The sequence below is a fragment of the Chelonoidis abingdonii genome, chromosome 6 (assembly GCF_003597395.2).
Source record: "Chelonoidis abingdonii isolate Lonesome George chromosome 6, CheloAbing_2.0, whole genome shotgun sequence".
NCBI classification, from domain to species: Eukaryota; Metazoa; Chordata; order Testudines; family Testudinidae; genus Chelonoidis; species Chelonoidis abingdonii.
This window is the reverse complement of record NC_133774.1, coordinates 73,358,406-73,386,265: the sequence shown is the minus strand read 5'-3', so window position 1 is coordinate 73,386,265 and position 27,860 is coordinate 73,358,406. Positions and strand designations below refer to the sequence as shown.

Genomic DNA, 27,860 nt, shown 5'->3' with positions numbered 1-27,860 from the left:
TAGCTTTGGACCATGGACGCAAACAATCGATTTCGTGATCCCACCGTGGACGCGCTAAACCAATTTTATTAGATCTGTTTTGTAATATCGGTTTAAGCTAATTCGAAATAATCGTGCAGTGTAGACGTACCCTCAGATAAGTAGTGTGGGATAGAGTTAAGTGGACCTTGAAGATGATAATAGGCTTGAACTTCATGCACTAGAGAAGGGTGAGCCAGTGGAGGAATTCAAAGAGGGGGAAGGTAATGTGGTTAGATTAGTGGTCAAGGAAGATCTGCTGCATTTTGTATTGACTGAAGGGGTTATGTGGGTCTCGGTCAGTGTGTCTACACAGCAGTTAAATACCCGCAGCTGGCCCGTGTCAGCTGACTCAGGCTCGTGGAGTTTGTGCTGTGGAGCTGTAAAATTACTATGTAGGCTTTTGGGCTCAGCCTGAAGCCTGAGCTCTAGGACCTTGCAAGGGGAAAGGGACCCAGAGCTGGGCTCCAGCCCGAATATCTACACAGCAATTTTTAACTCGGCAGCCCAAGCCCTGCGAGCCCAAGTCACTTGCCCTAGGCCAGGTGTGGCCATTCTGCATGTCTTTTATTCCAATGTAGACCTACCAGTGAGCCCAGAGAGAAGGTCACATTAATCAGAATGGGTTACAGTAATGTCCTGGATGCTCACTGGAGCCAGAAAGAGAGGGGAAAAAAAAATAGATCTCAGAGATATGTAGGAATTGTGTAAATGTGCAGGGAGATGGGGTAGAAATAAAAAATTATCCTTCGTTTACAGGTCCAGGTGAATAACTAGTGGTGTGTACACCAGTGAAAGAATGGAAGAGTGAAGAGGGTTTCAGGAGGAATATTAGAAGATCACCTACAGTCATTTGAAATTAGTGAAATGCTCGGAGGAGGTGATATTGCAGAGAGGCTGAAATACGTTGATTGGATGGAGGAGTGATTGTTCAGGAGTCAAAGAGATAAATTTGTGAGTTGTTGGCATACAGATTGTAGTTGAAGCTGTGTAAGCAGATAAGATTATTCACTGAGAAGGGGAGGGAGAGGAGGAGAGGACTAGGACAGAGCCCTGAGAGATCCATAAGGAAAGTGGAAATGGTGAGAGGGCTTGTCAAAAAAGACACTGGAGGAATGGCAAAACAAGGAGGAGGAGAGCCAGAACAGAACAATGTTGTAAAAGCCATGGAAGGGCAAGATGTCAAGCAGGATCAGCAGCCCTGAAAGCAAGGGAGAGGTCCCAGGAGGGTTCTGTTCTAGTCAGATTAACATACCATGCCTACCACTAAGCATCTAAGTACAAGGGTGAAGGAGGTGATATTAATGTTGTTGAGGAGAAGTTGATTCAATATATTGGAGATGATGGAAATCATCAGAGTGGAGTTAAAAGAGAGGAACTTCAGGCAATGATTGCAGCTTCCTTGCTTGATGAGTTTGGAGCTGAAGGGAAGAAGGGAAATGGGGTGGCAATGGAAGAAATCCCAGTATCGGTGACAGGAAGAAAAAGGAGTGTGTGTTGGGGTGGGAGAAGATGGCTATCATGGCAGATCTCATAGCGCTATTCTTTGAAGAAGCTGGTACGATATTGTGCAAAGAGAGGAAGATGCAAATGGAAAGGGCTTTGGAGGGAATTCAAGGTTGTAAATAAACAAGTGTTGTAGACATGGGATTCTAGTTAGGTGGGAAAGTAGAGATGTTTGGCAAGGTATGTAGCAGAAGTGGAGGAGAGGACCAAATTTTAGTCCTGAGGTCATGCACACTTATTCAACTATCTCCAGAGCATGGGAACTGGTGCAGTGATATTTGAGATTGGAAGCTAATAATTGGGGGCTACTTTGAACTGAGAAAAAAGGGTGAAAGAGCAAGTGGGGGGAGGCATTGACAACTCAGCTAAGAAGAGGATGGAGAGAGTAAGGAAGAGCAGCAGAAAAGTAATGGATGTGAAGGATTGTAGTCCACAGAATGGCCAAGTTTATGGGTAGAGGCAAGAAGTAAGTAGCTAATGATGAGGGAGATGAGGTGGTTGTGAGAGAAAGGGAACTTAAAAATTGCTACCATGTCTCTCTGCTGTCCTCAGACGGGTCCATAATTGAGTAACAGGCCTCGGTGGGGGTTTCCTGGTGCCTTGTTTGTCATTTTGCCTGTTTCTGAGGTACTGTGGGGTCAGGTGGAATCACTGTGAATGTACGATGGTGGTGGATGAAAAGACAGACAACCAGGACTGCTGTTTTTGACAGATTAGTGAGTGGCTTGGTGACATGCAATGTTCTAGGATAATTAAAGGGATCAAATGTAAATTGCAAAGAAGATTGGTCTGGTCAAGGACATGACATCTTAAGTGGATTTAGTATTTGGAGAAGGGTGAAGGGGTGAGTGACTGATTGAAGTGCTGTTTGGAAATTCCATTACTCTAGATACACTATCCATTTTAGATTTCAGAGTAGCAGCCATGTTATTCTGTATCCGCAAAAAGAACAGGAGTACTTGTGGCACCTTAGAGACTAACAAATTTATTTCAGACTAATCAAGATAGTGAAGTTGACTCATGTTTTTCAAATTGAGTACTTCACTTTTTCAGGGCAAGGTTACTTTCAATTGTTACAGCTGAGCTGGACATTCTTCTCTTGACACAAGTGAGTAATCTTTAGTATTACTGATGGGGATCATTTCCATCAAGAAGAGCAGACCATCCTTTCTCACCACCACCTTTAAATCAGAGTGTATTAGTGCTATTGAATAAGGAACTGTCTGGAAACTTTATCCAAGTATTGTATTGAATTCCCACTTCCAAACTCCATGTTAACCTTCAGAATACTAGTATTCTGTCCTGGGAAATACAAACCACTGGTACTAGGATACCTATATATTTTGTGCTGAAATGAAAACAGGAATCTGCCTGTATCATATTGCATAGTGTTCAGGATAAATTAAAGCTTACAATAAATTAAAGGGGTAATCCATTTGTGCTTGTGACTGTGAAGGGTGCAGCCTTAATTGCAGTAATTATGTGATAATTACCATGATAAAATATTTAGGAAATATTAGTAGTGACATTTAGGAAGTTAACTAGAGAGAACAAACCAAAAAAGCTTCATTTCACGCATGTTGAAGTTGTGATGGGCGAATCATTCATGTTCCATGCAGAGTGGAATCACTTGCCTAACGTCCCTTTTTTGACTTGTATACTTTATGTAATGATGTTTGTGTGTATGTGTATATTTACATTTAAGAAATAGCTGCTTTTTGCACGGCAATTTTCACTCTGCAGCTGATAAAACAAGAATGATGGAAAAACTGTGTGTGTGGTAGCTGGGTCATGCTCTTTCCAGTAACTGTTAGAAAGTGGAAGACTATTCCCTGGGGAATATTGTGAGTGGGAGGCCTTGTAAAATCACTATAGCACTAAAATTTTCCATATTTTACAGCAATTTCAAAAGTAAAAAGGTAATATGTGAAGAAGTTGTATCCCATCCAAAGAGAATGGTATTACCCAAACTGACATAATGGATCTGACTCTCCAGAGACAACAAAAAGGTAGCATCTGCAGTAACTTTGTGTGACTGGATTAAGGGACATCATAATATCTGGATAGCTCTCAATTTTTCTTTCCTGTAGGTAAGTAAATATATTGTCTTTTTAAATCTGTAAATAAATGGGATAGAGTGGCCACCAGTTTATTAAATTCAGAGTGAGCAGAGCTCAGCTAACAATGGTTACTAGATAATACACTACCCTATTAGTTTTGAAATTATCACAGGAAGACTGTCAGTGAAACTACACTTGTCTAAAAGCAGTATGCAACCTCAGTAGTTAGTAAAAAGCACTCATTGATGGGAATGCATTATGTACACGGAGTAGCTCACCCTGGTGTCTTTGATTTGGTAGAATGTATTTTTCATTGTCTGTTTCCTTTCTCCATCAGCTTCAATGACAGCGAATCATGTCCAGTTTATTATTATTTATTTGTATTATGGTAGTAACTACAGGCCTCAACTGAGATAAGGGCGAGATAGTGTACAAAAACATATTAAGATTGTTTACACTAGGAGCTGGGCTGTAATTCCCAGCTCTCATTAGACTTGCTTACCTTAGACATACTCACACTAACTTTCCTTGAGCTAGCGTGCTAAAAATAGTAACATTGCCATGGTAGCATGGGCAGCAGTGACCGGTGTAACAAGCTGGTTGTGCCGAGTACATACACACCACTCATTGCTGCCCGTGCCACTGTTACCATGGCTACACTACTATTTTTAGTATGCTAGCGCTCTACAAGCTAGTGAAGGTATGTCTAACATCAGGAATCACCCCTAGCTCTGATGTAGACATATACCTTAAGAGAGAGTCCCTACCCCCAAGAACTTATTATCTAAATAGAGAAGACAGACAAGGGCTGAGAGAAGGGAAGCATTATTATCCCTGGTTTACAGATGAGGAACAGAGACGGTAAGTGAATGGCCTGTGGTCATGCAGGAAGACTGTGGCAGAGCCAGAAATTGAACCCTGATGTGTAAATCCCACTGCAGTTCTTTAAAATCTTTCAGAAAAAGTCTTGTGGTTACTGTTCTTGCCCTTGAAAGCTGCCTGTGGCACAAGACATTCTAAAAATGCACCTAATCTATCAACTAGCATTTATAAGGTTCTTACCACCATGGTACTTTACCTGACCACTATATATGGGTTTATAAACAGTGAGGCTGCCTGGAGATATTCAGTTAGATCTGTCTAGGTTTTGAATTTTGTGATGTAATATGATTTCATTGGTCTGACAGCCCCAAGAAATGGTTGACTCTTCATAAAAAATTAAAATAGTCATTTTAAAGTCTTTAAAAAAGTTCTTAATTTATTCAAAAATTTCAGAATATGTTCTAGTTGTCAATTAGACTTAGCTTTAAAAATTTAATATGGTGATGATTTTATTTTTGCAAAAGAGAATAAAACTAACCGTAGCTATGATGAAAAGACTGTCACTTCTACTAAGCGAAATACTTCAGACCTGGGACTAGAACCCTGGTTTTACAGCTGCAAGAACAAAGGCCTCTAGCCCCCTGAGCTGAAAGGAGAGGTCTGTTATCCGCCTATGTAGATAGAATGATCCTTTGTTTTCTCTGAACTGTAACCAGCCAGTAGAGGGCAACATGCTTACACTAACATGTAGTACCAAATGAAAGTCTATGACAAAAATAAATTCCATTTACGTTGGTTAGTGAGCAGTGGATTTGGCCCATAACTCCCATTGACATCAATGTAAGCTGTATTGGGCACCAAGCTATCCACAAGAAAAATCCAGCAATATATATGCTTAATTACATCTTATTCGTTATATCTTCCAATTTACCAGTGCATAGGTCTCTGAGGATGTTTAGCCATATGTAAAGTTCGAAGGGGAAGTAACAAGTTGATTTTTAATTCAGGGTACTTTTAATGCATTATAACTCAAAAACATTTTGAAACAACTTCTTCACACTTTGCAGAAACAGTCTCCTTTGCTATGAGAATAAATCTAATAATTTTCAAATGAAAACAATTTTCCATAGAGAGCAGACTAGAGTTTTATAACTCAAGCTGATGGTAACAGCAGACCCCAATCCTTCAAGTTAAATGGATGTAAAGTGAAACTGTAAACACTGAGGAAAAGTTTTATATTTACATTAATCCCAAATGACTCTCACTACTAATGCTGGAACACTGTAAATGGGTGATATAGGGTTACATAAACTATGAACTAAAACAGAGAAGCCTGAACAGAGAGTAAGTGCTGACACTGCACACTCAGCTTTGAAAGGCATTTTGCATTTTTAAAGGGTTTTTCATTAAGCATATTACGAGGAGCAGCTTAGTTTAGCCCCAATCCTGCAAAGATTAATGCACCTGCTTTGCTTTATACACTGTGAGTAGTCCTATGTTTATCAAAACATTTTATAGTAAATCACCATCAGGTGTCTCTGCTTTCACAGGAGAAAACATGGGTAGTCTCATTATAGTGTGCAGGAAATTAATGTGTGTAACTACTTTGCATATGAAGATAAGAGCATACATTCCTCAGCACTGAGACTACCAACCTGTTAGGCACATCAGACTTTACAGAGAGGTGGGGCACGCCCATCCTTCTGGCCGCTTCTAGAGAGCTGCTGAGCCACTGCCACTAGGCATGTACTCTGGCCCTGTTTTCTTAGGCCACGTCTAGACTACGCGCCGTATCGGTGCATTAAAATCGATTGCTCGGGGATCGATATATCGCGTCTAATCTAGACGGGATATATCGATCCCTGAGCGCGCTTATATCGATTCCGGAACTCCACCAACCCCAACGGAGTTCCGGAATCAACATGGTGAGCTGCGGACATCGATCCCGCGCGGTGAGGACAGGTGAGTAAGTCGATTTTAGATATTCGACTTCAGCTACGTTATTCACATAGCTGAAATTGCGTATCTAAAATCGATTTTACCCCGTAGTGTAGACCAACTCTTAGGCAGCTCTACTCAGTGCTGTTCCTGGCACTCTTCATAGCAGCATTCTACCAGCAGAGAGAGCACAGTACATTGCCAGCAGCTGGGGGAAGGTGAATAAGAACATGCTTTGGGGACAAAGGAGACAAACAGGCAAGAATATAAGAGAACACTGAGGGAGGTGAAGGTGAGAAAGGGAAACACAAAAATAAGAGGATTGGGTGCAGAAAACTGAGTGAAAAGTAGAGGGGATGTATGTTGGACAGGGAAGAAACTAGGTAAAGAAAACAAACAGGTGATGTTAGAAAGCAAAATCAGGAAGAAAAAGAAATGATGGAAAATGTATCCAGGGTGGGGAGGGAGATAGAGAATGTACTTAACAGTGAGACTGCAGCACCCACACCTGCTAGGGCTTGGCAATGAAGGGGAAATGAGGAGGGACCCTCAGATCCTGATCATTAAAGTAGAATGTGCTCCAACCCAAAAGGTTTAGTTGCTATTATTTTAATATTCTCTCTTATCTATGGTCTTAATAGACTTTATTGTGATTCAGAAGAATTGTTGTATCTGATGATGATGATTATTGAGCCCATAATTAATATAGGTGAGGAAGACATACTATTCAGAGGGTCTTTTTCAGAATGCTACTCTTGGCAAGCATTGTTCCCTGTGTAAATGGATTTGCCAAGTGTGAAGTTGTACCCTATTTGTCCTGATTTTATTTTTGATCTTTTTATAAAAATCAGCTCTTCCCAGGATTTAATAGTTTAGACATACTTTGTATTAATTAAACAATGTGATCAGATATACTTCAGTCACAGGATAAGGGACTCTAAGCTTCTAACTTCACCAATGTAACCTAGCAATGCAAAGCAGTATAAATTTTGGGTGAGTGGAGTACCTATAACAGGCAAGGACTGAGGGGAAAAGGTTGTTGCTAAATTTTCTGTTGTATGTTGTTGGTTTTTTTAAATAAGCACATTCTTTATAAGAACTTATATTCCTAGGAATTTCCTGGGCTACCAGTTAGATGCTGAATTCAAATGATTTATTTTTTTATTCATCTAGTTATATCTGCCCTAAATTTTTTAAATGTACCATGTAAAATCCCTGGCTTTCAAATATAGCTCCAGGTTCACTTCAATTTTCTGAAATCATAAAGAAACTCATTTAATTGCATATGGAAATAGGAGAAAATAAGAATTTAGCTACATGGCTATGCTGGTAACTTTTACTGTTGTATGCTTACCTTGTAGTTTTGGTTGCAGTAATTAGTGTACAGAAAGCTGGAAAGATGCCTGCAATTCCAAAATGAACTCGGTACAGCTCTCTCCTTCCCCTCCCTTTCTCCTTTAGCACCGCCCCTTTAGCTAGAAGCAAGACAGCTGTGTTTGATCATAAACCACTTACAACTCCAGGCGTAGTGGATGGGGAAACTTTAGCATGAAGTACAGCATCAGTTTGTCTTGGGGTTTTTTCCCCCCTTCTAAAACCTTAGCAGTACTTTGATTGTGTTCTGGCTGTGAATTCATCTGAAACTTACCAAATAGTTGCCAGGATATTAAACTTCTATGGGAGATGCCCTCAAACCTAGCTGGGGAAAGGGCAGGATAAAACTAGAGGCAGAGCTGAAACGCAGGTTTCACATGGACGTGGACAGTTTTAGTATCCAGGAGATCATTAGTGACTGTCTGCATTCTCTGTGACCCTGCACTCTGCAGCTTTAATAAGTCTCTTGGAGAAAATGGATTGTTTGTGAAATGAAAACCAGTTTGGCTCCTTTAGAAGACCTTGCATCATTAATTTAGGTTCTATAAATGTTAAGTGAAAATGGCTGTCTAGAGCAAAATGTACAAGACAGAAAAATCTTGGAGAAGAAGGTAGTGTTGAATCTATTGAGCAAAGCTTGGAAGCATTAAAATCTGTAGAAATAGCCAAGCCCTGAAAAGTCTAATCATGAATTCTGGAGTTGCTATGAAATATGGAAATGACTCCTCTGCGGAGCTGAGTGAGGTAAGCAGTTTCAATATCCTTGGGTTTTTTTGTTTTTTAATGCTTTTGTATTTTAAATATAGTGTTAGTCTCTTTTTGGCTTTCAGTCTTCAGGCACTTCAATTAAAGATTAATAGAATGTATTCTTGTTCTAACTTGCAGTGCTAGTCAGGAAATGACCTGAACTTGCTTCAGTCAGAAATATAAATGGTAAAAGGCAAATGGTTGTAACTCTGCAGAGACCTTTTTTTATGTCGTTCTGCAGTAAGGATTCCCCCACCTTCCTGAGTGCTGCATTTATATACACAGCATTCCTCTTTGCAGTGGGTAAAATACACAGTGATCCCAATTGAGATTAAGCAGATGGTTACTAATTTGGAGAGGAGGGTGGAAAACAAACAGCATTATTAAGCCAACAACTTTGATAGAATCGCGTGATGTATTAGGTTATGTTCAGCCAAGGTAATGCCGTTTTTTCAGATTAGATGAATATTATTTTAGTTGGGGGAAGGGAGAGGAAATAAGCCACTGGGACTTTTACTTCTTGCAGCATAGGGTGAAAAACTGTTACATTTATTACTTACTGTTGTAGGTGTGTCTGTTTCCTTTATGCTGGGACAGCATTATATTTTTTAAGCAGATTTGAAATTAAAGCCTCCTCAAGTATTATGCAAATATTTAAACAGTTGTTCTAAGCTGCATATTTTACGGTTATTGAAATGCCTTGGGCATATCATTCGGGTAGCTTTGATTGTACTGAAAATTGCTGATATTGGTTACAACATACACCCCAGAGTGTCTTATTGGGGTTAAAACATGGTTTTAATGTTCCACAGAATACATTGTCTTGCTTTAAAAAAATCCTTTTTCCTCTTTTGACACACATTTAATGTGCCATGAAGTTTATTTCTTTTATACTGTGTCTTATGAAAAGCATCATATAATGTTTCACAGAAGGAAGGAGACAAAAGAGTAAATGATTTAGAGAGTTAGCTGTATGACAGTGATCATACCAAGGAAAAAAAACTGTATTCCAAGATAAAGAGTGGAAATATAAAATGAATAAGGAAACAAACAGGCATTCTAGTAGACCAGTGAGAGTGAGGGTCAATGGAACACTGTGGAAAGGGCACAAGTGAGGAGTGAGGGTCCATATCAGTGTAGAATTATGCAGTTTAGGATAGGAACCAGTACAGTATTTTTATTTAAATTTTCTTCCATGATAAAAGTGCTGTGTGTATATTTTATTAGTCATTTAAATTATAGAAGTTCCATTTCATTAACTCTGTGTGGATCTTGCAAAAGGGAACTTAAGAATTAAGGTCTTGTCAACTCAGCATAAACACTAAAGATCCCTGGATGCTTTTTGTAGAGTGGGAGGCTGCCCTGATGTCCTTGGCCAATACTAACACCCTTCTTCTAGCTTTTAGGCAGTACTATATGCTTGCTGGTTGATGGAGTCCATCCCAGGATAGTGTGTGTGTGTGTGGGGGGGGGGGGTGTAATTTATTTTTATATGTTATATAGCTTTGGGATGAAAGGTATTATAAGCTTGATTAGGCTCTCATTTAAAAAAGCATTCTTTTTACATTACCTGTGTTAGTGCAACAGCAGTTTGATTAGCACTTCACCTCTGACCATTCTACTTTTAAGTAGGATTGTACACTTCTGAAAGCTAGTCATATTCCCATTGAAGTCAAGGTGGCTGTTGCCATTGACATCAATGGGAGCAAGATTATGTCCTTCTTATTTATTTGCTTTTCAAGCTAGTTCAGCAAAATCTCAAATGTCTCCCAATTTTTGTGTATGTTTTGGTTTTATACTTGTTTCAAAAGTAAAAGTTTCAAATCAATGCAGTGTCTTGACAGGGTGATGCTAGGACGGTCATCCAGAGCAGACAATATTTAACAACAGCATTTTCATCGTGTTGTATTGCTTTGGAATGTTGTTACAGGTTAGGAGTTCATTTTATTCAGTTACTGGGTGGGACTTTAAGCCATATTAAGATAGTTCTTCTAGTTTTGTATTCAGTGATTTCACCTGGAATTTTGACACAGGAAGCCCTCCCACTCCGAGTATCTGCGATGGGAGGAAATATCTAGGGAATTCTGTGATCTTTCACCCTGGGGAATTTTTTTTAAATTTAGCTGTCCCCTATGCTTTGATGGAATTGATTACATTTGTGTTCTAGAGCTACTGAGACAGAGTTTGTTTGCTCACCTCTAAATTTAAGTGACACACTCAGCTCTTTTCTTCCCAGTAGGTGTGATATGAACAATAGGGCCTCCAAGGCTATCTTTTTCTTTTGGCTCCCTCTTCCCAGTTCTCCTCGCTGTGAAATTTTTTTTTTTTTTTTTTGCAGTACTTGAAAGATGTAAAGTGCTGTGTAAGTGCTGTTTGTATCTTTGGTTTGTGTCCATGTTTTGTACCTATTCTTTTGATCTTCCTTTCTCTCCTAGCTTTCCTTCCTGCTTATGGCTTTTGTTTTTGCCCATTGAGAGAGAGAGAGTAGCATCACAGTCATTTAGAGAAAATGACTGCACTGGGAATTTTCCTAGGATCATACAGTCTTAGTGAGTTTTTCGCTCTGTGGCCATCTCCCTACTTGCACTAGATAGTGCATCTGGTTTGGTGAAAAATATGGCAGTAATACACATAATTATGTAGGGAAGTTATATCCTCACTTCAATGCACAAAATTCCAACTATGGAACTGCCATTATTAGAACTAGTGGATAATGTAGAAATTTCTGAACATATACTCTGTGTGTGTGTATGAAATTAATTAATACCTTTCTGTGTGTCAATTGCACAAAACAGAAGGTTAAAATTAATCATTATCCATACAGTTTGCAATGAGTGTTTTTTTTTCCTGAGATTTATGCCAGTATTGGGAAAAACTGACAAAAATCTACCTCTTTCCCCACCATGGATGCAAAAGTGTGTGTGTTTTGCTTTTGCTTTGCAAATAGCATGCTGATCTAATCTCTGATTTTTATTGTAAAAGTAAACAGAATCTTGATATCTAGTTGATATGTCCTTTTCCTTTGTTTGCCTTTTTCCCCCAATGAAGTTCACACGTACAGCAAGGAAAACTGATTTCCACGGTAAGCCATCACGTTCCCATAAGAGCAGTATGATTTCAGTGATTGCTGATCTCCAGAGTTGAAGTTGTCAATATTGGTGCATATATCAGCAGCTTCTCTGGTTGACCCTCTTCCTCTACTCTCCCACCGAAAAAGAAATTTGGGGGGGGGGGGGAGAGACATTAGGAGAGGTTGGTCTGAAAAATCTGTGCTGCCGCTCGTCAGAATGTAGGATAGGCTTTGTTAACATTGTAAATAATTCATAAGGTCCAACAAGGCCTGGTTGTAGTATTGTGAAACAGGCTAGCTGCTGCCAGTGCCGTGGTGAGAAGCATTATTTGGAGAGATTTCACTTTGAGATTTGATCAGTCGGGGGATAGGACATCCAGAATTAAATAATCACTATTCAGATCCATGTGTTTAGACCAATGGTACCATTAACTATTGACTGTAATACATAATGTGTTCTTAAAAGCTGACATCATGAATACTGCTTAAGCAGTCTGTTACAGACAACCAATTAAGTGCAGAAAAATTATTGGCAGTTACAAAGGTAACTGACCCACCCTCCCCTTCGGGTTTTCACAATGTTCAAAGTGGGGCTGTACTTCAGAATGTTCCCACTTGTTTGCAGAATACCTGGATGAATGTCCACAGTGAGATTTTCTTATTACATAGTCCATTTCCATATATATATGAAGATGGTGGTTGTTTATGCATGTGCTTAATTTTACTTCCCGCTGAGTAGTCTACAATGAGGTTACTCGCTGTAGTAAAGTTAAGCGCGCACATAAGTGTTTGCAGGACTGGGGCCTTATCAGGTATATATTTAAGGGCCCGATTCTGTCCTTGGTTCTGTACAAATGATTCCTGTCAAAGTCAATGGAAACTGTGCACATCTGCCAAAGGCAGAATGGGGCCCCAAGAGAGGTTTCTGCAGGTATCTCATTTTGCAAAACATTCATTTTTTAAAATGTGGTTGGTTGGTTTGTTTTTTATGTGGCCATTTCCTTTTGCTGTGATGGGGACATCATTTCTCTAATGGGTATGTTCTTTCCAGAGCACCAAATTTAAAAAAAATCCCTTCTTCTCAGGTACATAATTTCTTCCCTTTGCTTTTCATTACCTCTGCTTAGATTTCTGCAGTTCAGAAAATTAAGGTTGCTGCTTGCATTCTTGGATACAGGTGTCTGTTCTTTAATCACTTACAATGCTAGGAACAAACTACTTAATCTATGCACTCCTTTTAAAGGAGGGGGAGAGAGAAATTTCACCAAAGTGGTGTTTGAATACTATCCACCCCCAGGGATTTTTTTTTTTTTTTTTACTATTATTATTTTTGGTGGGAGGAGGTAGAGGAGTGAGGTTTCTGAAGGAGAACAGCGCGTGGGAAGAAGAATGACAAAATTCTATACATAGCACAAGATATGAAGAATGAAAGGGACAGTACCAGGTTTGACATGGGTGAAACAGGAACCCATGATATAGTGATGTCCTTCAGAATTTCACATTTGTATGTCTACCTCACCACCACTACCCTAATTACTCCTGCTTCAAGAAAATAATAAAGAGTAACAAAATGCAAAGGATGAGGCTGCTCGAGTCATAAATGCAACCCAATACAAAGACATTGCTGTGTTGGGCCAGAGAGTGGAGCAGATACAAATGAGGGAGCCTGACATGGGTACAAGCCGCATTGGCAAATACAGCATTAGCGTTGACAATTCCCACCTTGCTGTATTTTCTGTAAGTTTTCACTTCTTTTTAGGATATGATTCTGCTTGCATTAGTGTTGTAATGTACATGTGGGGAACTGGTAACAGGTTTGTACGTACTTCAGGTTGGAAATAAATCTTCTGGCCTTATTTTTGCCTTCTGAGTTTTGAAATCTTGAGTTTGGCAGTCTTGCTATCGGACAGTCAGAAAGCAGTCTGAATCCATCACTGGTCAGGCTGTAATGGGGTGGTTGCAGTGACACAGTACTCCTTTACAGGCATAGTGACCTCATCTCAAATTGGTTTCCCCCTCTCGCCCCACTATCTAGCCTGACAGCTGGTAAAGAAAAACAGTATTAAAGGTGTACAGAGATTGTATTAAAAGGCAGCATATACTGCATATTGGTATATAGGAGAGATTACAGTTTCCCCCTGTACTTAGAATATAACTGTTCTAGTACTCGTTGATAAATTGGTGATACTTGTATTTACACAAGTTGTTGTTTACAAATGACATTCCACTGTTGGGCAGACCTGGCCCTTTCTGAGAACACTTTAAACACTGAAGAATAGATGCATAACTGACCCTTAAGGTAATAATAAACAGCTCATATGTTTCATATCTATCAAAGCTAAATGCACTGGTTTATTGACTATTAGAATGACGTTACATTGCATGTCATGTAAAAATGACTTTCAAACAGCAGAAAGTACCCACCAAATTTTAGAGCATCATTTCTGTGGGTCTGGTCTGTGTACCTTTTGGTTCTCATTGATCTACAGTATGTGCCAGGAGTTCTCAAACTTTTGTACTGGTGACCCCTTTCACCCAGCAAGCCTCTGAGTGCGACACCCCCCTCCCCCCGCTATAAATTAAAAACACTTTTTTATGTATTTAACACCATTATAAATGCTGGAGGCAAAGCGGGGTATGGAGTGGAGGCTGACCGCTCGTGACCCCCCTCCCCTATAATAACCTCGTGACCCCCTGAGGGGTCCCGACCCCAAGTTTGAGAACCCCTGGTTTGCACTAACATGGGGGTACAGATTTTATTCAGATATTCAGGAGCTCAGATAATCAAGAGGGCAGGAGCAGCAGTGCAGGAAGCCTTCTGCAGCCCTGCTGTTGCGGCTCTCCTCCCTTCCTCCTGTGACAGCAAGCTGTGGAGGGCTCCCTGCACTTCTGCTCCTGCTCTCTAGATTATTGCAGGCGCCAAGGGTGGAGTGGGGGAGGTTATGGTCCTGGCAGGGCAGAGCAGAGACCCGCGGCCAGGAATCTGCTCCGTCGTGCCAAGACCGCAGTCTTACCTGCACCTGACTCCTGCAGGATTGGGTGTCACCGGCCCTGTGGCAGTGCAGGGAGCACATAGGGCATGTCTACACATGGATAAAAGACCCATGGCTGGTCTGGGTCAGCTGACTCAGGCTTGTGGGACTCAAGCTGCTGTGCTAAAAATTGGTGTGTGGATGGTCTCACTCAGGCTGCAGCCTCGCAGGGTCACACACCTCGGGCTCCAGACTAAGTTTGAACAGCTATTTTTCAATCCTGGAGTCCTGAGAGTCCGAGTCAGCTGACCCAGGCAAGCCACAAGTGGTGTGTGTTGTTTTTTTTTTGGTTTTGCTTTTTTTATCCCTGTGTAGACGTATCCTCAGTCCCATGACAGCAGGGCTGTAAATGGCTCCATGCACCACCGTAGGAGCCATTCAGCAACAGGGTGGCCTCTCTGTGGCCGGGAGTTTCTTTGTTATTCAAACCTCTGCATTATCCAAATCCCTTCCTTGTTGTCCCCCAGCATGGAGAATGAGGCAGGGATTCGGATAATGTGGATGATCAGGTAATAGAGTTTTGGAAAATCTGGCATATACTGTATTAAGAAGTGCTCAGAATCTCAAAGTATTGGGTCTGTAATTTGCGTTTTATATGTTAACCGCATAGAAATTTCTTTTCCTGTTCATCCTCTCTTCCTTCAAAATTTCATTTTAATTTTTATCTCCTTCAGTTATACGTGTTAGGCAAGCTTCTGCCCTCCTATGTCCATGTTGAACTCTTAGGGGCCACTAATGACTGACATTAGTGAGCGAACTTCTCATCTAAGGGTCACATTGGCTTTTTCAATTTCATGGGTAGTTTATCTTAGCCTGGAACTGAATATCCTGTACGTTAAATCAGGTTAAACAAATGGACCTGATTCATTGCATGGTGGAACTTGCACATTGAATCACGGTATCATATCATATCAAACCATGTAGTTTGACCTCCTGTATATCATAGGCCACCAACAGCACCCAGCCCATCTGCACGCAAAGCCCAACAACTCCAATTACACCAAAGTATTAGAACCCTGAGGAGACTACGGCTATGTGTACACTATGAGCTAGTGCCTATGTTCACATACTTGCACTAGCACCCACGAGTATAAATAGCAGCGTAGCACTGGTAGTGGCAGCGCAGGCATAGTTGAGCTGTGCCAAATATTTTCCCATCAGTTTCAGACAGGATTGTACTCCCCATGGCTCCACCGTGCCGCTGCTGTTTGTACTCCTGCTATTGAGAGCGAGCACAAGTATGCATACACGAGCAGCAGAATTACACCCTGAGCTTGTAGTGTGCTTGTAGCCTAAGCTACTGTGTGCCAGAGGAAGAGAACAGGCGCACCAATGCCCAAGGCCCTGCAGTGGCAGGGGATTGATACCCAGTTAATTCTGGAAGGTGACCCATGTTCCATGCTTCAGAGGGAGGTGTGGCAGGGGGGGAAGCCAGGTCACTGCCTATCTGACCTGGAGAAATGCCTTTCTGACCTAAGGTAGCGGCCGTCAGTTACATGTAGAGCATATGAGCAAGAAGCAGCCAGCCAAGCATCTGAAAGACAGAATGTTCTGTATCACCTTAGAGCACTGGTTCAGCTTCCCTAGAGACAGTGAGATGCAATTTGCACCCTCTGTGCCTGTATGGGTAAGCTAAGCCCCATATCTTTTCTATTTGCTCCACTACGTATTGAATGGCAGGATTTTATTCAAGGTTAAACCTTATAAAGGATTCAGTGTTAAACCCTTTCAAGATTGTTGTCCTAATGAATGCTTAGACAGCAGAGAGACAGTATAACCACATCACCTAAAGAGTTATGGTAGATCTCACATTGTTGGAGATATCCAATTTAAGGAGGGGATTCAAGCAGAGAATCTTAATGGTAGAGCTCAGGGATGGTAGCCAGGAAGTCTGGATGTAACTTGCAGATCAGATAAACTTTAATCCTGGTTATTCATAACTTTGCTAAATCTAATTTATTTTTATGCTTTATTGTGATCACTTATGGTGCATTGCATAGATGAAAGTAAGTATCCTTTTAAAAGAGGGGGAGATGAGACATTCCTGTGATGCCTGTGTGCACACAGTTTATTAACAGATTGTCTTAGTCAGGCTGGCTTGATGGTGTGTTATCAGGGTGCTGTGCTGCCAATTTAGAAATCTGGGTTAGAACATGAGCTCGGATCCTTTATCTGTCTGAGGGGTTGCATTTTTGGCATGACCTGTGCATGTCATTTCCCGTGTGACTGATGCATGGTATTTCCGGTGTAAAAACCATACGAACTTCAAAGAACATTTACTTTCTGGATTTGTGTGAGCTGCTTATCAGGCACACAGCATTTCAGGCTTGGATGTTATTAAATTGAAGTACTATAAAAAGATTACTCAAATGCCCAGACGCTGTCAGTGCAGATAATGCTATTCTCCAGACTCCTAATGAAAAAATGGCAAAGATTATGTAACTTATCTGCCTCATATTAAAATATTTCCAGCTATTAAGACAGAACATTTGAAAAAATGCCCCTGGCCTGGAGATTTAATAAGGACAAATGCATATTGGGAGAGTAACATTCACAACATACTAGATTCCCTAAATGTTTTTAGCAAGGTTTAATGTTTTTATCCCTAGATCTATAGTGCCAGAAACTTATTACTTGGAAAAGGTTCTTTTTAGCTAAAGATCAAGAGGTCCCCTCAACCTTTGAGGGAAGAGAAAATCATGGTTTTAAGTGATCAGCCCTGGAGCTATCAAGGCCCAAACCAAAGCTGGAGGATGGTGTCTGTTGTTCAGAATTTGTTTGTTTGTTTGCTCTGAGCTGGATGTGGATTGCAGAGTTACCAATTTGCAGAAATAAAATTGTGGAGGAGAAGAGGAAGGATTTGGATATGAAATTGGATGATTATTGTAAGGGTATAGTGAGATGTTGATTCTACTGTGGTACAGTAGACTGATTTAATATTAAGACACAGAATGTGTTCTTGTTGATATGTCGCTGCTATTGTTTTCAGTCGGTTAAGAAATGTTATTCATGTTGTGACACTGTGTATCAGTTAAATTTCCAGTTTGTACTTGTGTGCTGGGAACTGTTGATTTCTAAACAGAATAGGAAAACCTGTGGGAGCTCCCCTTTAACATACAGTAATAATATGTTAGTGCAAACACACTCTATGGGGAGATATAGCGATCTCTGAATTTGAGGATTCTGTGTGAAAGAGGGAGGTAGATTTGGATAGTGTTGGTGACTTAATTTCTGAGACGTGGAGGCACAGTGCATTAATCCGATGTCAAGGTTTGCCATATAAATGAGTCTTCTGTCTGCATGTATTATTTAGATATTTTTTTTAAAAAAACCGAATAACGTTAGAAGTGTTCAATAAGATCACATGGTAAGAGATCAACTCTGTTGTGGACTTCTAGGATTAAAATTTTGTAGTTAAAATGAAAATGTTGATTGGATTTATTTTTTATGATTGAAGTAAATTTTCTAGTTCAATCATGCCAAATTAAAAAACATTGAACAAATATATTCTATACATACATTCTGTACATACACTGAATTATATCTTTATAGATATAGTTGTGTACATAGATGCAATAAATTATGTATTTATTGTAAAGTTGAATAAATTATACTTTTTTAATTATTATTATTGCTGTTGTTACAAATAACTGCTACTGAAAAGATATAATTTTTTTAACCTAAGAATTGTAAGAATGTTAAATTAATCCCTGTTCTATTTTCTCTGGGGTTGAGGTCTTGACTAGAAGGAGGCAGCATGATGTGGTAGATAGGGCACTGAATTGGGACTCAGGAAACCTGGATACTGTTTTCTGCTCTCCACTCATTTATTTGTGTGACTATGGGCAAGTCCTTTCCCTTCTCTATGCCTCTGATTCCTTCTCATCACTCTTTCTCTGTTTATATTTTAAATTCTTCTGGGACAGTCCTGCCCAGAGATGCTCTCTCTTTAGATGTTTGTACAACGCCTAGCACAGTGAGGCCTGCAGGCATTATGGGAATATACATAATAATATTTCTGCTCATTTAAGGATCCCATGGTGATCAGATTCTAAATCTGGCAGTATAATTACCCCTGCAACTTAAGCTGTAAACAATGGGGTAGATCCTCAGTGGGTATAAATTTTCATAGCAATGAAAATTCAATGACGCTGTGATATTTTACAACACTGGTAGATCTGCCCCAGTATACTTTTTCATTTCATGTTCTGAAATGTTGTACAGTGTTGCTTTGTGCTGTTGAATTGCGTTCAAGTTCCATGCCTTAATGTTTATGTTAAAAAAATCTTTATAGTACATTGCAAATATATGCTGTACAGGATATTTTAAAATTACATATGTAAATATTTGGATGTAGCATGTGGACATTATTTTGAGGTTGAAAAAGGAGTGATTGTTTTGTTGATATTTGTGTTTTATTTTTAAGCTACATTTAAAATTTAAATTTAAAGGTATTGCTATTTGTGTTTTGGTTTTTTTAAAACTAAATTTTGTACCTTAATTTTGCTATGCATGTACAGTGGCCAATTATGTCTTCAGTTTAGGATGGAATAATTCTAACCCAGATATATGGGTAGTTGATGTTGTTATGTGATAATTCAAGAATAACTGTCTGTATTACTTGATATTTACCAATCTTGTGTATTAGGTGACTTTTTCTAATACAATATTTATTTTGAAAACATATTTATATGGGTACATATTTCTGTTGCTCAGTTGTCAGTAGTAAATAAAAAAAATACAAATTAGTTGATAAAAATAACATTATTGTAAAGAACAATTAATGTTTCCATTGCAGTACAGACAATGGAGAAAAAAAGAAAGTGGAACCAGCTTATACTTACTAGAGTATCAGCTTTGTCCTGGCATATTAAATATTTATAAACATTAATACAGTTTCCCAAGTTTTTGACATAATATTTAACCTTTATGCTAAAGTTTTTTTTTTTTAAATCTAAAATAAATAAGCAGACTTGTGTGTATATATAGACTGCCATTATTCATTCGCTGTCATTGGCATGATCAACAAGAATTATATATTTTTTTATTATAGGTGGGGCTGGAAGCACCGGCTCTTATTAAGATTGTCCAACATTTCCCATTATAAAGATACTGGTTTCAGTTGCTTATAACTTTTCCAAACTTTAACCATTTAGGTTGAAATTTTTCAAGCCAAGTGTCTGTCTGAGACCAGAATTGAAAAATAACAGCCAAAAATGGCTCTGATTCCAAGAATAAGACTAGTGAAAAATATCTTGTTTGCCAGAATTTAACATGGGCAAATCTTTTCTTTGGAAATATCTGTCACTCCAAAGCTTTGGAGAAGGGACTTGAAATTTTTCAGGAGTGTGGCCTTCATGTCAGGGATGTTTCTTTTGCCATACCAGTAATAATCTGCCCAGATTTGCCCAAGTTATAAACTTTTGAAAAATCGCAGTTCACACATGGTCACTAGAGATTTGCAAGAGCTTAATAGCTCTTAAGAGTTCTGAAGAGTCCATCTGCACCTAGCATGCTTCGGCTCGTGGTTTAGCAGGAGTTACTTGCAGTTGCAGATCTGGGCTGCTCAGAGTCAGGCTGGGGCCAGGTACTGAAACTGAGAGCGGGGAGTCTGTGCTCTCCCTCCTGGACTCAAACAGTGTGGAGGGAGAAACTGCCTGATTCACATACAGATGGGCCCAGAGATGGACCTGGAGTAGGAAGGAGTCCATCTTCGACAGGGTTTCTCAAACAGGGGTCTCCGCTTGTGTAGGGAAAGCCTCTGGTGGGCTGGGCTGGTTTGTTTACCTGCCCCATCCACAGGTCCAGCGGCTGCGGATCGCTGCTCTGGGCCAATGGGAGCCGCTGGAAGCGGCATGGGCCGAGGGACTTACTGGCCGCCACTTTCAGCAGCTCCCGTTGGCCTGGAGCAGCGATCGGCCAGACCTGCGGACGGCGCAGGTAAACACACCGGCCTGGCCCACCAGGGGCTTTCCCTACACAAGTGGCAACCCCTGTTTGAGAAACCCTGATCTACGACTAGAGGCTGGTAGTACAGCAGGTGGGGAAAGGAAATTGAGAGTTTGCAGGAATGAAGGACATTATTTGCTGGGCCAGGAGCTGGTAGAGGGAGACAGAGAAGAACAAGTAGCTGGCTGTAGAGAGGGAGACGGAAACTAGTGGAGCGAGTGGAAGGAAGCAGCGGCGGCTCCAGGCACCAGCGCCCCAAGCATGTGCCTGGGGCGGCAAGCCGGTGGCGCATCTATGGGAGGTCCGCCGGTCCCGTGGATTTGGCGGCAATTTGGCGATGGGTGCGCCAAAGCTGCGGGACTGGCAGACCTCCCGCAGGCGCGCTACCGAAGGCTGCCTTACTGCCAAGCTTGGGGCAGCAAAAAAGCTAGAACCTCCCCTGGAAGGAAGACCTCCAATGAGAAGTTAAAGTGTGGAGGACTGGCTGGGCAAAGAGAATGGGACAAAGAGCTGGTGGGAGACAAGGGGAGATTAGATGAGGAACGCAGGGAAGGGAGATGGGGACTGGCAGTCAGCAGGAACAGGGAATGTAAGCAGGGGGTCCTGTGGAAACGATAGTTTGTGATCATGTGATTAAAGACTGTCTCATACTCCATATGCACAATGAATTAAGCCAACCTTAATGCTGGCATTTTCTAACTTTTGAGTGCTCTCAAGCCCACCTAACCCCCTGGACTTGAGAGCCTGAGCTTCAGCCCAAGCTGCAAAGTCTATACTGCTGGTTTTATGATAGCTCAAGCCCTGCTAGCACAAGTTTGTCTGGTTGGGCTGGAAGGCTCACTCCCAATACCTAGTAAAGCAGAATCCTCTGCATTGTCTTGCCACCATGCTAACTTGTACACACTGCTTGGTAATAGAATATAGTCTGTTGTCAGTGTCAACCTAAGGTCTTTATGTAGAACTTCTTGTTGCTGTCTCTCTAAATATTGGCTGTGCTGTATCACAGCTAGCAAAGGTTATGCCAATTAGTGATGCTGCTGTTATTGTGATGTACGGATTTATTTCACTCTTGTTCAAACAAACTTGTATTGGTCCATCTTTTTGAATCAAGCAGTTCTTTACAAATATAACCTTTCCCTTCCCCCAGTATATGTCTAATATTCTGGTTCCTGCAAGAGCAGATTATTTACTTTTAGAGATCCAAATTATGTTTGAAATTACTAGTGCTGAAGATATAATAGTCATGTAGCTCAGCATTTTCCCTATAAAGCTTCATGCATGTGCAGTTGTTCTGCCTGATCTGACTAACACCATTCCTTCCAGTAGACCAGTAAAGATGTTCAAAGAAAGCCTCAATAAATCATGCTGTTGCTTTCAATATAAATGAGATGATTAGGTCATTTGACTTGCACCAGTAAATAATACTTCCGGTATGTATATGTTGATCATATCCAGTGATGTTAATAATCTATTTAAATATTATTTTAGCCATGAAGTAAATTAGGTGGCTGCTGTACGTGAGAGAAGTAATTTCCTATTGGCTTCTGTCTTGTTAAAGTCTTTGTTTAAAATGTGGATGGAGTCTCTTCATTTCTTCCGCAAGACAATTTACACATGGAAGTTTACATACCAAAGCCTCAATGCTGATGTTCAGCCTGGCTTCATAGAGACCTGACCTTTCTTGAAAGCACAATCCTCCACGCAGACACTGCTTCCCACATCCCCCAGGCATAGCTTCCTGGTTTTGTGAATATCGGTAATTGTTTGTTTAAGAACTAGGAAAATCCATGCAATTGAGTTTCAGTACTTATTCCTTTTGAAAGTGAAAGAATTATTATAATAACTCTTCATGGATGAGTTATTCTCTTAATCCTGTGGAAATTGCTTTAAAATGGTATATTTCTATATTATTGGTATGTTTCGTACTAAATCCATTTTCTTGTGTATCATAGTCAGTATAAAAGTTAAAAATTGATTCTGATCAGGAATGGGTAACAATCATGCTGCATTTAGAATGTTACATAGTATTACTCCCGAGTAATAAGATTTCAGTTTCATCAGAGTGATTGACTAGCATGTCTTTAGACACTTGAACTACTGTCCCTACATGGAATGAGCATAATAGTACCATTGTGCAAATTAGTCCAAAAAGGTGATACAGTTTCTGTGAAGAAATAGTCTCGAAAGGGTTTACTAGTAAGAAGGTTAATTCTGTCAAAAAAATTTCAGTCTCATGGGGGTGTTGTCATATATGAGACTGAAATTAAAAATGACATTTTTAATCAGTTTGAATATTTCCTTTCAACCTAAAGAAGGGTACCGTCAGAATCTCAGGTGCTTCGCACATGACTTTTTAAACTAAATCTAACTGCAGTGTGGCATGACATTTATTGTAACATTTTTTTCCTCCTATTGATCTTAATTTTCAGAATAAAACATAGTGATTTTATGAAATTACTCTTCCTGCAGAGATATCAGATGGAAATTTAAAAAGTTTTTATTATTACCGGATGTTGAAATCATGCGTATTATGTCCTTTGGACTGCTGTCTTCATAATTTTTTTGTTAAAAAATTAACTTGCAGGTATCACAGTAATATTGTTGAATCCAGAATTTAGTTTTTTATTTTATTATTAATATATGTTTACACTGTTGACAGTTGCATGTATGCAGTGAACCAAGGAATTCCCTAATGGGAATAGTATAATCCTATAATGACAAATTCGTGAGTTTATTTATATTTGTCATCTCAAAAGGAACCTAAGCACTTTACAGACTACTCTTTGTGTGTACATGTATATACACACATGGCAACCTCTGCACTTCACTCCATTTATCCATTTCTCCCAGGTTCTCTGAGAGATCCTAACCCTCCTAGCAGGAGTTCCAGTCTAACAGACTCACTCAAGACTGTCAGACCAGAACTCCACAGTGATGAAAGAAAACAATAGGTTTTCTAGAGGAAGAACATGTCTCAAGACCAGAGTTTCCAGCTTTTCTGTAGAGTCAGCTGCTCTTTCTGACAAATCTTTTCTGGGTGACTAGTCTGCACTAAAACCTGCTTCACTAGTTTCCTGTTTTTTTAAAGACACTCAGTGTTTAACAAACACCAGCCAGCATCTCCAAACAAAAAGTGGTGGTAAAAGAGGGATGAGATAGGGTTGAGCATTCCTGGTATTGGCTAGCTCTGTTCTGTGGCTTCTGTGCTTGTTGTGGCCACGAAAGTGCAGTAAGCCAGGAATTTCTAGTTACCGTGATTTTATTGCTAATCCATTGTCCAGGAAATGAACATCCCAGGAGACATTTCAGCAGTAAATCCAGTCCAAGGATAATCCATCAATTCCTGATGTGGTTAGGAGAGCTCCTTACAATTTAACATCATCTGGTACAGAGTGCCCCATGTGTGAGAAATCGCTGCCTGGACTCTTATCTGTTGTAAATATAGGGTGGTGCAAGGGCTCTGAAAAATGGGAATCAGTCACATTATCACATGGGGCAATTTTCTTGGTCAAAGAATTTACCTAACTCTTCCATTTCTAAAATGTAGAATGTGACTTTTGACATCAAAACAATGTTTATATTAGCAAAATAGATACCTCTCTGTTCTAAAACTATAATGTGGAAATAAATGTCTTGGAGAAGCACATACTTCAATTTGAATTCACCGCTTTGTTGAAGCTGAATGTAACAAAAATTAAGGTCTAACTGGAAGAAATCTTCCCTAAGCCTCTGAAATGCTATTTAACCCTAAAGAATCAGACTTCCAGTAAGCTACTAGTGTTATGGTAACCTGTTGGGCTCCTTTTTGGTCCTATCATCTTCTTCTCTTCCTGGGTTTATGAATGAGCCTATGGGAGAATGAATTATCTAATAATATACTCAAAGCAAGTCTCCCAGCACCAGATTTTACTGAATGAGTGACAGGCTATGGTTTTCATATTAGTGGGAGTTCACTCAGCCATCTTTTGGTACTATATAGTTTAACTCTGGTAAAGGAACTATAAAAACTGGCATTATAGGGTGTCCATGTTACATCCCGGTCATTACTAGATCAGATATGCTCATTTTACAAATCTAACAATGTGGATTTACTTTTTACTTGCCAAACATGCAAACTTAATCTATACTCTGAGAATCAAAATGGGCTCTTTCCTTCTCATGTATCATCACCTGAACTCCATTTTATTTGTAAACTAATCAAATTTAAATGGAGTCTCAGAGATGTAATAAGCATGGGCAATTACTGTAAAAATGACACTGACATTTTAGAATAGAACGGCATTTGAAATGTCCCTACATGCAAGTAATTGAAATAATACACAGGAATCCTGGGATTTTAAAATTTTCTTTTAAAAAAAATAAAAATAAAAACAAGGTTTTGAGCCATTTTTCTTACAAATTATGAATGCAAATTATTGAGTACAAAATTGCATTCCTCATTATTTACGCTCACAATTCATGGGCAAGCAAAGGAGGCCTGGAGCTGAAAATCAGATTCTGTGTGTGTCACTCACATGCATATACTGAACTAAATGAGCTTCTGATCAAGTGTGACAGAAAGACATTGTGAAAAGGGGAATCTGTCTGGCTCATGAAAGCTCCAGTTTTGTATGTATTCAGCACAATTTTACGGACCAAGATTCAGTGCTTTTTCATTTGAGGATCTGAAATCAAGTTGAAAACCTAAGTTATGTGTCTCAGTATATTTGAGATAGATTGGTAGTAATATCTCCATTTTACAGATAGTGTAAGTGAGGTACAGCGAGATTAAGTGATTTACACAGTCATACAAAATCTGTTTGAGAGGCAGGAAGAGAACCCACGTTACCTGATTCTTAATCCCATGCTTTAAAATTAGCAGAAGCACAGATTGTAATCTTTTTCCATGCACTGTCCTTGCCAGTTTTAATCATTTTCCCTTCCCCCATAGCCAGAAGTCAGCTGGCAGATTGTGATACCACAAACATTGGACTGTAATATCAAAAGAACTGGGAAATAGGAGACTAGAAAAGCAATATGAGTCTGAAAAGTAAATTAATACCCTATAATTCATGCAGTGGAGTGTTTTGTTGAAATTCTATTATAATATAAAAAATATTCATATTGTTAAAAGACGAGGCTCATAAATTCCAGGTTGTTAATTATATTTTATTACAGTCACTGCCAGAAATCATATTAGCCAATCTGATAACTCAATTCCTGTTCTCTGGCTTGGCATTGCAAAGGAGAGTGCATTCTATCTGGGCATAAATATCTAAACAATTAGAAGTTATGGAGATGGAAATTACATTGAAATACAGTTAAAAGAATTTTACAAAATCTATTAAATGGAGGATTGAATTTGGACCTTCTTACATCTTAAAAATAAACTATATTGTTGTAAATTCTAAGCAGATTTGATGGTATCGAGTGGCAAGGTTGGAAACATTCTGGTTTAGTAATTTTGAAACAAAGATAAAATAATGCTTGTTTTGCAGGATTTACAGATAAAAGTGTACAGTGGCTCCTACTTGTATGTTTAAAGAAGAAAACTCATCTGTCTTTGAAGTAAAAAGCAATAGAATAAACGGCATTGCACCAGTGTGGACGTTTTTCACCTCTAAACGACTATAACCCTATTTTTAAATTAACAAAACCAATATTTATTAATTCCTGAGGCATCTGCTCCCCAATTCCTCCCCTTTCCCTAAATCTTAGGCTACAGAGGAAGATCAGCAGCAAGTGGAGGGCAGAGAAGTTCCCTCTGTGGGAGCTAGGGCAGATCATCATCAGTATTCAGAACCCCTAGGGCCTAGGCTCAAGTGACATCAGCATTCTTTTGTTTCCTGGTTTCAGAGTAGCACCCATGTTAGTCTGTATCTGCAAAAAGAACAGGAGTACTTGTGGCATCTTAGAGACTAACAAATTTATTTGAGCTACAGCCTACTTCTTCAGATGCATGGAATGGAACGTATATTGAGGAGATTATATATACACATACAGAGAGCATGAAAAGGTGGAAGTTGCTCTACTAACTCTGAGGCCAATTGGCAACTCCCACCTTTTCATGGTTCCCTTGTATGTATTCTCACACTTGTTATCAAACTGTCTGTACTGAGCTATCTTGATTATCACTTCAAAAGTTATTTTTTCCCTTGCTTAATTGGCTTCTTAGAGTTGGTAGAGCAACTCTCACCTTTTCATGCTTTCTGTATGTGTATATATATCTCCTCAATATATGTTTCATTTCATGCATCCGAAGAAGTGGGCTCTAGCCCACAAAAGCTTATGCTCAAATAAATTTGTTAGTCTCTAAGGTGCCACAAGTACTCCTGTTCTTTTTGTTTCCTGTTTATTGGTGCTCCCAACCTGTTCTCTTCAGTCTCTCACAGCCCCTTTACCACCAACTACACTCTACATGGCTCCGTGTTCTTAATTCTCCCATGCCCCTCACAGCCCTTCTACCCTGTCGGTGTCCCCATCTGTTCCTCTTCCTACTGCTTTGAACCTATTAACTTATCCCTCAGGCTCTCCCCTTACCTGGTTTCTTGTAATATAGTTCAAAAACCCCAGTGTGCACCTTACACAGTGTTTGGCAACCATCGTTGATCACTTTGCTTGCATGTATGTGCAGTTCTCATACCTTTGTCTGCCTTTTCTAATTAGGCCTTGATCATGTAAAATGCTGTGTGTCTTCAATATGGGCTTAAATTAAAAACAAACAAACAAAAAAAAAAAAACAGCTTGCAGAACAGAAGTGCTTGGCATCTCTTTGCTGGATCAAGCTATGGTTTTCTCCCTATCTGTTTGTACAGTGGCTATCACAATGGAACACCTGCAATTTAAATAATAGTTACATGTACTTTTGTATAAAATGAATAGTCAAAAAATAAATGAATGTCGTAAATAAATTAGTATGGAGGTAATACTCAACTTAATAGACTTGTTTATGTGGAACAAAAATGCATGATGTTTTGCGTCTGTGCTAGCCAAATTGTTTAATCAATCCTTTTTATTCTTAATCAGTTAAATGTAATGCAAATAAGCAAGACGTTTTTTACAATTGAGTCTTGATGGCTGAGGATTTTATTGGAGGACTTTGAATGCATATTAGCTGGGAGAAGAGATCACTGTTAAATCTCTTCTGACACAGTTACTCTTTTCACTTCAGTTTATTGATGTTCTCTGCATCATAGCATGCAGCATGTGGTCATGGAAGGGGCCCAGATCAGCTGGGGGAAGAAGAGTGGTGTCAGAGATCCACTGCTGCAGGGATCTTCTAGTCCTCTTTAACTCCCTACTGGGGGGATTTTCTAAGGTCCATTCCTTTCTCCAGCTGTTAAGTGGACGTTGCTTCCTCAGAGC

General features: G+C 39.7%; 1 protein-coding gene across 4 annotated transcripts in view; it reads left to right on the top strand.

The window, feature by feature from the left end:
• Positions 1-27,860, top strand: part of MCC (MCC regulator of Wnt signaling pathway) — a 381,812-nt gene that overhangs the window by 123,620 nt on the left and 230,332 nt on the right. The window contains exon 1 of one of the 4 annotated variants that reach the window (XM_075067158.1): positions 7,877-8,462. The exons of the other annotated variants lie outside the window; for them this stretch is intronic. Coding sequence (XP_074923259.1) covers positions 8,406-8,462 — 57 coding nt within the window. The 5' untranslated portion in view covers positions 7,877-8,405. Of the gene's footprint in view, positions 1-7,876; positions 8,463-27,860 lie in introns of those variants that run through there. 4 annotated transcript variants of the gene reach the window in all.